General features: G+C 52.9%; 1 protein-coding gene across 1 annotated transcript; it reads left to right on the top strand.

Annotated features, from left to right (window-relative positions):
* Positions 1–367: 367 nt before the first annotated feature.
* Positions 368–9,558, top strand: ITPRIPL2 (ITPRIP like 2). The gene has a single exon (XM_046666755.1). It carries the CDS (start codon positions 3,129–3,131, stop codon positions 4,725–4,727), a length of 1,599 nt encoding a protein of 532 aa, XP_046522711.1. The 5' UTR covers positions 368–3,128; the 3' UTR covers positions 4,728–9,558.
* The last annotated feature ends 417 nt before the right edge of the window (positions 9,559–9,975 follow it).

Below are 9,975 nucleotides of genomic sequence, written 5' to 3'. Positions count from 1 at the left end.
CAAAAGTTGTGGGTAAGCTGGGGCCCTACTACTTGTGACTGGCAACTGAAGTGGGGTGAGGGGCGGTCTGGGGTGAGGGGTGGTCTTGCGGGTGGATAGCGTCAGAATTAAGTTAAAATGTAGGACTCCCAGCTGGTGCACAGAGAATTGCTTGTTGTGGGCACAGACCTCCACATTTGGTGACCAGAAGCGTCAGAAGTGAAGTTTCTGTGTGAGGAGTGAAAGAGACACATAGGAAAGAAAACTGAGGTTTTCCCAACACACCCCCAAAAGATATGTCTGTGCCCTACCCCTTGGAACCTGTAAATGTGACCTTATTTGGAAAAATGTTTGCACACGTAATTAAATTAAGGATCTCCAGATGAGACCATTCTGGATTACCCAGGTGGGCCCTAAATCCAATGACAGGTGTCCTTATAGCAGACAGAAGAGGAGAAGACGCACACAGAGCAGAAGGTCACGTGAAGACGCAGGCCGAGGTCAGAGCGATGCAGCCACAAGCCACGGAAGGCCCAGAGCCACGGGAAGCTGAAAGAGACGACCGAGTACTCTCCCCTGGAGCCTTCGGAGGGAGCACAGCCCTGCTGCCTTCGAGAACTGCGAGAGAATAAACTCCTTTTATTAGCCACCCAGTTTGTGGCACTTTGTGATGGCAGCCCCAGAAACGAGTCCGGGCGACAGCAGCAGACCGAGGAGCCATAGCAGAGACGGTGAGGCCCTGCAAACCTCAAACATTTACTCTCTGGCCCTGGACAAAAACGTTTGCTGACCTCTGACCTAGAGCACTGCCCTTCTTTGCATGGTTGAAGGTAGCACCCATGCACCATATCTACCAGGAAAAAAGAACAAGTCACCCTGGGAGCGGCACCCCCACTGTCTAGGCGGGGAGTTTGAAGCAAAGTGAGACCAAGAGATTTATCCAAACCTGGGGGCCGCCTGTTGTTTATGAATGCCAAAACACCCCGCCCCTCCTTCCAGCACAGCACCCCAACTTTCCTTGGGGGACACCCTCTCATGGTTTGGGCAGGACTCACCCCACCTCCCGGTTCAGCGCTGGGTATCCAACGTATTAGTCCGCTTGGGCCGCGTATTCCAAATACTGTAGGCTCGTAGGCTTAAACAACTGACATTTATTTCTCCCAGTCTGGAGGCCAGAAGTCCAAGATCAAGGTCTGGCAGGGTCCAGCTTCCGGGGAGGGCTCTCTTCCCGGCCTGCAGATGGTCACCTTCAGGCTGTGTCCTCATAAAGACTTCCCTCGGTGCATGCGCATGGAGATCTCTCTCTCCCTTCCTCTTCTTCTAAGGACACTTAGCGCCTGGGTTGCTGCTCCTGGATCCTGCTGTAGGATCCCCTGGCCGGCTCCGCTAACATGAGACACCTTCTTTCTGTGCTGTGTTTCTGGTCTCTGAGCTGATGGTGACAGAGACGGGATCTGAGAGCAGGTCTGCTGAGCTCTGAGAGGCCCAACCCGGGACTTCCTGGGTGTAATCTCAGTGCTTAACCCAGGAGCATCCTCTGAGTCCTGATTCCCAGATGCCAGCTGGGTTCGACACATTTAATGCCTTCACCCTTGCTCTCCTTAACCGGCTGTGGGGGAAGGGAAGGTGCACTGGGAGTAAATAAATAATTACTTAAATCAATCCAGATAATTAAATACGCCCAGATTATTTCAGGGAGTGCTCCCTGTTATGAAATAAAGCAAGCTTCCCCTGACTGAGGTCCCAGTGTAGGTCCCCACAAAGGACACAGGCGAATTCCCAGCAGTTGAGGAAGGGACTTCCTGGTCCCCATCCCCCAGTCCTGCCCTCTGGCTTCTCTGGAGCTGGATGCCTGCGGTCAAGTCGCAGCTCTGTTAAAGCTGTGTCACCTCGGGCAAGTGGCTGAACTTGCCTGGGCCCAGTTTCCACATCGGAAAAACGGGGAAAATAACAGCATCCATTTCAGAGGACTGACATGAGGAGTGAGCGAATCTGTGTAACGTGGGGAGCACAGTCCTGGCACACTGTGAGTCCTGTATCACTATTCTTCTTCCCAAGGCTGGGTCCTCCTCATTCAGATCTCAGACCACGGTCCCCCAAAGGCAGCCTCCAGCTCCCACGGCAGCCCCACCTGCTCACTTCCTCAGACCACCTTTGTGTCTTCCTGAGCATTCTCTGCTATGGGATCCTTTCTGTTTGGTTTCCTCTTTTTAAAAAAGGCTGCAAGCTTTCCGAAGGGCAGAAACCTTGTCTGTTTTCTCGGCTGCTATTCCCCAGCACCGAGCTTCCTGCTCGGCACACAGTAGGTGCCCAGGAAGCAGTGGTTTGAGTGAAGGACGGCGGTACCCCGGCAGGGGCCTGCTTCGTCCCAAGGCCTGCCACGCCACCACCACCAGCCACCACGACTTGCTGGGGGGGCGGGGGAGCAGGCTCGGGGCGAGCTGTCTTCCCCTTCTTTCACCTTCCCAGCGTCACTTTATGGGCGCACAACTCCAGAACCTTCCCGGCCCAGGCCACCGCCCCACAATCAGGGCCTTCCCGGTTCTGCCTTCGGGGAGAGAGGATGGGGGTGGCCCGCGGAGGCCAGTTTCAAGCGCGTCCTGAAGTCCCTCCCGCCGCCCCGCGTCGCTTTAAGGCGGAGGCCCGGGAGGGGGCCGGCCCGCGCGCCGCTCCAGCCTTCGGCATTTCCTCCTCGCCAGCTGGCGCGGCCTCGCCTCCCCTCGGAAGAGGAAACTCCCGGCGCCCGAGTAACGGGAACCGGCGCGCAGGGGAGCGGCGGGCGACCCCGCGGGCCAGGAGAGCCGGCCAGGGTAGGAGGCGAGCCGGATCGGGCCAGCAGCTGGGCGCGGGCCGCGCGCCGGGGCGCCGGGCGGGGAGGGCCGCCGGGCAGGACACAGCGCGCGGCGGGCTAGGGCGCGGCCCCGGGCCCGGGAGGGCAAGGCGCGCCGCCGCTGCAAGGAACCCTTGAGCCGGGAGAAGAGGCCGAGCTGGAGGGCGGCTTCCCCCAGCCCTGCGAGGGGGGAGCCGCCGCGGAGGCGCAGGCGAGCGGGCCAGCGGGGCTGCCCGGGCGCTGCGCGCATGCCGGTCCGGGGGCGCCGCCGGGGCTCGCGCCCTGGGCTTCTCGGCCGCCGCGGCCCCAGGCACCCGGCATGTCGGTGCACTACACCCTCAATCTGCGCGTCTTCTGGCCCCTGGTGACCGGCCTGTGCACCGCCCTCGTGTGCCTCTACCATGTCCTGCGGGGAAGCGGGGGCGCCCGGGCCGAGCCCCTCGACGGCGCCGACGGCGGCTTCCCGCTGCTCAAGGTGGCGATCCTACTCCTCCTCGGCTACATCCTCCTGCGCTGTCGCCACGCTGTCCGGCAGCGCTTCCTGCCCGGGTCTCCGCGCCTGGGGAGGCACACCGCCTTCTCTCCGAGACACTTCCGAGAGCCGAGCCTCGCCATCTTGCTGGAGAGTTACTACGAGCACGAAGTGCGCCTGTCTCCGCACGTGCTGGGCCACAGCAAGGCGCACGTAAGCCGGATCGTGGGCGAGCTGGTGCGGGCTGGTCGCGCCCGAGGGTCCCCAGGTCCCATCCCCGGAGGAGCGCTGGCCCTGGCTTTCCGCGGAGACTTCATCCAGGTGGGCAGCGCCTACGAGCAGCATAAAATCCGCCGGCCCGACGGCTTCGACGTGCTGGTGCCGCTGCGCCTCCCGCCGCTGGTGGCGCTGGAGCCGCGGGGCCTGGGCGCCGAGCCCGGGCTGTCCCCAGGCTTCCACGGCTGCTTCGTGTGCGCACTCAAGGCGCCGCCGGGGGCGTCGGGGGCCCACTGGCTCCGGGACTGCAAACCCTTCGCCGACGGCTTCTGCGTGGACGTGCGTGGGCGGCGCCACCTCTCGGCCGCGCTGGTGCTGCGCTGGTTCCAGTCGCACTTGCAGCGCTCCCTGGCCACCGTGCGCTACAGCCTGGAGGAGCGTTGTCGCGTCAGCCTGACCCCGGGTGGCCTGGAACAGCCTCCCACCCTGCATATCCTACCCTGCCGCACCGATTACGGCTGCTGCCGCCTTTCCATGGCCGTGCGTCTCATCCCCGCTGTCCATTTGGGCGACAGTGTCTTCCTCGTGGCACCACCACCACCACCCTCGCCCTTCGGGCCCCTTTCGGAGCTCCCAGGAGGCCTGCGTGCCGAGGCACTGTGGGGCGTGAACACAGCGCGCCAGGAGCAGAAGCTGCTGAGCTGGCTGCAGGAACGGGCCCCTCCAGGTGCCTGCTACCTCAAGTGCCTGCAGTTACTTAAAGCTCTGCGCGACCTAGGCGCCCGTGGCCTGGACCCCATGGCTGCCACCCAGTGGGGACGCATCCTCTCCTCTTACGTGCTCAAGACAGCGCTGCTGGCGGTGCTGCTGCGCAAGGGGGCTGCGGCGCAAGGCTGGGACGAGGCGCACCTGGTTGAGCGCCTGGAAGAGTTGGTGCAGTTCCTTAGGGACTGCCTGCTGCGACGCCATACACTCTTCCACTGCGTCCTGGGCCCTGGCGGGGCGGCCGTGGAGGTGGGCCCACTGCCCAAGGTCCTGCGTGAAGCAGCCCCAGTTGACCTCCTGGCTGTTTTCGACAGGCACGCCCGGGAGCTCGCAGCGGCACGCTTGCTGTCCACGTGGCGAAGGCTGCCCCAGCTTCTCCGGGCCTATGGGGGTCCCCGCTACCTTGCCAGGTGCCCCCCACCAGGGAGTCAGCGTACCCAGGGGTTCCCTGAAGACGAACCATAAACCGTGACAGCGCCCCCACCTGGCCTAATGTCCTAAAGCTTCTCCCACCGGGTGGGGGTGGGGATGGCAATGAAGCCAGTTGAATGCAAGGAAGATAAACTGCAGGTGTTGGAAAATTCAGAAGATGGTATTTGGTGCTTAAATGGCACCCTGGCTCCACAATTCAATATAGTTATGGCGTCTTCTTCACGCCCACCAGGGGGTCCTGGGCAGGCTACAGAAAAACAGCCAAGGGCAGCAGCTAAGAGTTGGTCCAAATGTTGGTTTGTGTAGAATGATTCTGGATTCTGCTTTTAGGGAAGTCCAGTAAAGGAAGCAAGAACTAGCTGCAGAGAAAGTGCCCCATGTCGGTTTTTAAGACACAGATCTCGCTGGCCCCAAATCTGAAGAAGGGAATGTGTTTTCAGGTAACTTCTTGCTAGGTCCTGGGTTCCTGATGGTCTTTACAAAAATCTGAATCTTAATCTACAACTGGAATTGAAGTTCTATTCTGGGGGCGAATGATCTGAGAAACACAGTTTCCATTATTCAAATTAACATTAATTCACTGGAGTCGTTGGAATTTTTAAATGGTGCAATCACGGGGGTTTGACAGGTCCCCGAAGAATTAAATCACATGTGTGGAGAGGCAGTCAAGAGTCAGTTAGAGAAACTTCCAGAGCAGATAGCACCTTGTTTTGACCAATTCTTTTGTATTGTGATAATTGCTAGTGCCAAATGTTGCATCTGAAAGGGAGGCTGGGTACATTTCCTATTAGGAAATGTGCAGTGAAAAATAGGCTGGCTTAACATCCCCGCAGGCGCACGCCGGGCCGTGTACCAGTCAACGCCCGTTCATTGAGCACCTCCTGTGAGCCAGGCGCAGCGCAGAGCAGCAATAGATACCTAAGACAACACTGGTGAGGGCCTAAAACATGTCGGGTCTGGAGAAAGATGTGTTTCAGTCTTTGCCGATCAAGGGGTCTCGCCAGGGCTGGCTGTGGCTGGAGACAGAAACCCTTTTTGTTTTAAGGCTTTTTAGCAAACTCCTTCGCATGGAGATTTCTTTCTGAGTTGAAGGAGATAATGGAAAGGAGCTACTGCTGCTGTGCCTAGCATGTCGTTGGCTCTCTCAGTCAATGCTCAGTGATGGTTAGTTTTTCTCCCATTGCCCAAGCGGCCTGCAAGTGGTCCTCAGGCCAGCTTTGAGGAGCGGTTGATTTGGCACAGGACTTGCAAAGCATTTCACTTAGAGTTCAGCGGCTTGGGCTCTGTGCCTGAATATCAGTTACTCCCCAATCGAGGGAGATGGCCCTTGGCAGCGGTCTGCTCTTTTTTCTCTTTGGGCATAAATATGACCAGGTTGGGTGTATTTAGCACCTGGAAGGAGCCCATCCTGAAATCCACTCCTTGTCCTCCCAAATTTCTAACAGCCCTCCTTTGCATCAGTTGACTTAAAACTCAGTTTAGGTTTATAAAGGTCCACCATCTGCTGGCCTAATAGAAAATGCAGCCATCCCAGTGTTATCCTTCGGAATTTTTTTTTTTTTTTTTTTTTGGTGAGGAAGATGGGCCCTGAGCTAGTATCTGTGCCAATCCTCCTCTATTTTGTATGTGGGATGTCACCACAGCAGGGCTTGATGAGTGGTATGTAGATCTGCTCCTGGGATCTGAACTCCCAAACCCTGGGCTGCAGAAGTGGGGCGTCCGAACTTAACCACTCCGCCACCAGGCCAGCCCCTGGGATTTTTGTCTTTCTTAATAAAGACATGCACTTCCTTAGGCTCTTAAAGGTAAAACTTGGAAGACAGAAGTAGCCACCTGAATAGGGCCATTGTTTCATTTCTGAGCTCTTTAGAGGGAACTCTTCCAACCCTTTTTAGGGGACCAACTTGGCCACTGCAGGAAATCACTGTAAATAAACGATTTCTAGAGAATCCTTCTCATTGGGGCTGCAAAGACTTTTTCTACCCCTCGCAACCTTGGACTGTAAGAAACAGTTGCAAATGTCATACTGTCTCTTTGAGGTTGTTTTGGGGCCAGTTCCCCTGGATACCACAAAGGTCGCTCTAAGCTTTGCAGGTCAGTGAGGTCATAGGTACTGCTTTTAGCAAAGGATTAGTCTAGCAGCTTCCTGCAAAGACAGAAACTGCACAGTGTTTTTAAAAATTACCTTTTAAAATAAATGCCACAACTAAGTAGTCTTTATATATATATATATATACATATTTATAATGTTTTCATGCTCAGCCACAATTTCTCCTGTAGTCCTTAATTCTCCTGGATCAGGGGAGTTAAAAGCTAAGTGTTCCAGATATTTCTAGCCGAGTTGATAGGTTCCTTCTCTTTTGTATCTTACTAGCATTTTGAAGTTTAAATCTGGTAACATACTGTTCTTGTAGTTTTTTTTGTTGTGTATTTCTTTCAGGTTAATTACCCAAAGCCTCATCCATCCTCAAGATTTTTAAATTTTATTATTATTTTTTAAAGTAACGGGGCATTGTGTTTGTGAGTTTTTAAAATATTCATGTTTTATTTAAATGCCATGCTGAGCAATTGTTCTCTGTCCATGGTAACCAAATCAGAGCTTTCGATCAATTTTGATCAATGTTTAATAATCCCAGACATGTACTGTGTACAAATGCAATAATAGGCCTTATTAGCCAGGTGTGATGGTTGCCCGAGGCACTTAATTACACTCACTTCTGTGTTTTATTAGGGCTCCGTCATGTCCTTGATCTGAAACGTACACGTTTTTGGTGTGTATTTGGTACTGGAGATTCATATATGCAAATATTCTCATACAAGAAGGTTCAAAATTGATCATGTTAAAAAAAAAAAGATTAATTGTCCAGCCAGTGTCCAAAGGATATGTGTTGGCGGACAGGACTCAGCCATTTTGCCACGAGACACCGTTCGGGGTCTGACCAGTCCTAGGAGCCATCCTGGAATGCTGGAGGGGCTGGGAGAAGGGGTTATTTCTTTGCAAAATGAAACTGAAGCTGAGAGAAGGGAGAATTCAAGCGAACCAAGAGAAAGCAGAAGAATTCAGGAAGAAGGACTTAAGTGAAAGGAAGAGATGGGGAGAAGGGGAGACGGGTTGGAAATCATGTGAGGGTGTGAGAGAGGTTTGGGTGAGGAAACACACTTTTAGGTATGTGCTATTCTAAACCAGGGGTCGCAAACTCAGCAGCCTGCAGAAGCAAGTTAGGAAGATAAATAAGGGAAGGGGGGTGGGGGGGGGGTAGTGGAGACTACGCCTTTTATAAGGGGCGGCCGTCACGGCTCAGCTCCATGCAGGGAAAAATGGGTAGAGAGGGGCTGGAAATCATGATTTTTTTTTAAAAAAGTGAAACTTCCTTATTTTTAAACAGAATAACTTAAAACTGTCCAAAACACCATGTGGGCCAAAGAAAACATTTGGTTGAGCCTGGGGGCCACCAGTTTGCGACCCCTGCCTTACACAGTTAAGCCCCCAAGTATGGATAAGGTTCTGTTTATCATTATGGGTATGATGTTATACTTCGTTGGGGGTGTGATATTTCAAGTCTATCTCTCAGAGCTAAGCTTTATTATAGAAACAAACCAAAAAAAAATTAACATGGCCACAGATAACACTTAACTTGCAATTCCCAGAAGGACCCAGGATCCTGGAGCCTCTTTTCGAGTCAGATCCTCTGTCGAACCGCTGGGGGCCGGTTCTTGGCATTTCCTGAGTGAGTCAAGGCCAAACCCCTTTGTTCCGTCGGAGCTTTCAGATGAGTAATCAGGAAGGATTGCAGAATAACTTGTTTCTTTTTTATTTGCATTTTATTCTTATTTTTAAATTAATTATTAGGTTTTTGATGGTATCCTAGCCTGTGGCTTGGCAATGATGGTTGGTGGCCGTAAACACCAGAAAAACAGTGCTGGGTCTTCCGGCCAAGCTCTTTAGGCTTGTCACCCTTCCCACTGCCGAGAAGACTGTTCTGATCAGAGGTCTCTATCGCTTTCTGACTCGGTGGCTCCCACTGAAATTGACATCCCCGAATTCTGAAGGCATTAACTGAAAATACTCCCAAAGCATCTCTTCGAACCTCATGGAGTAAGTCCCTTTTTCTGTAAAATGTGGCTTTCAACCTTGAGGATGAAGACTTATGCTTATCCACGTGGAGGAAGGCTGTTACCTCCCTCCCAGGGGTGGGGGGAAATGAGCCTCCTTAACATTTCCAGTGTCCCCTCCAGAGGGAAAAAGAAGTTCAGTGTTATCATCTTGGCATTTGTTAATTTTTTTAAAAAATCACATGTGTTACTTAGACACTACTGTTTATGTTTTTATACCTACATAGCACATGATTTGGTGGGGATAAAGCAAGTATAAATTGGGGAGGGAGAAAGATATATGCCATCTTCTATACGGAGAGAACAGACCAAAACGTGCAGCTAAATGATAGCTAGTCTGGTTTTTGAAATATCAGATATGCAGGAATATTTTTAGCACCTTTTGCTTTAAAAAAAAAAAAAAGTGCCTTGATTCAGTCACTTGACTTTAAAACATTCCTCTTATTTTATTGTTATTTTTCATGTGTATTCTGACCCCAAACGGCGTGTTAGGGCGCAGTCTGTCGGCTGCAGCCACAGCATATTTTGTTCCAATAACAGAGACCAAAGAGTTGATCAGATATAATTCAGCTGCTACAGTTGTGTGATTAAAAAGCGTTTTAATCGCCAAATTTCCGTGGCCCAAACAGTCGAGGCCTGAGATTTGTTTTCTATTTCAGGTTGGAGTAAATTTGCACTTTTAATCATATGGGTCATTGGGGGGCCTTGTTCTTTTTATACTTTGCTTTGTCAATAAAGGAACTTATAGAAACCTCTGGACTGAACGTCAGATTCGGGGAGGGCTCTCACACTAGCTTCTGATTCCTTACAGCAGCCTCACCTGCTTTCAGCGGCTGGGTGTATGGGGGTGTTTGCCCGGGCAGCAAAGCTGGGATCTTGTTTGTACAGAAATGGCCCTTTGCAAGGGTGGGAAAGGATGCCAGGTCATAGTTCTCTAGGCTTGCAGCTTGGGGTCCTGCCTTCGAATCTTCTTTTTTCTTGCCTGGAAGCTTCTGCCCCTGGCCCTCCTCTCTGCTCCCCCACTCCACCCCACTCCCGGCGCCCACACCCCCCTCAACACAATTCAAGTCCTGGCCTGTGGCTAATTTATAGCTCAAAAATTGTGCCCAGAAATCTCTTAGGCCCTCGGGCCCTCTGCAAATGGTAAACATTTGCTAATATAAGAAAC

The sequence above is a fragment of the Equus quagga genome, chromosome 7 (genome assembly GCF_021613505.1).
Source record: "Equus quagga isolate Etosha38 chromosome 7, UCLA_HA_Equagga_1.0, whole genome shotgun sequence".
In the NCBI taxonomy this organism is placed as follows: Eukaryota; Metazoa; Chordata; class Mammalia; order Perissodactyla; family Equidae; genus Equus; species Equus quagga.
The sequence above is the reverse complement of the archived record's forward strand: the minus strand, read 5'-3'. Positions and strand labels throughout refer to the sequence as shown.

Coding starts and splice junctions, on each gene's coding strand:
- ITPRIPL2 (XM_046666755.1), top strand. CDS start 3,129: ATGTCGGTGCACTACACCCTCAATCTGCGCGTCTTCTGGCCCCTGGTG.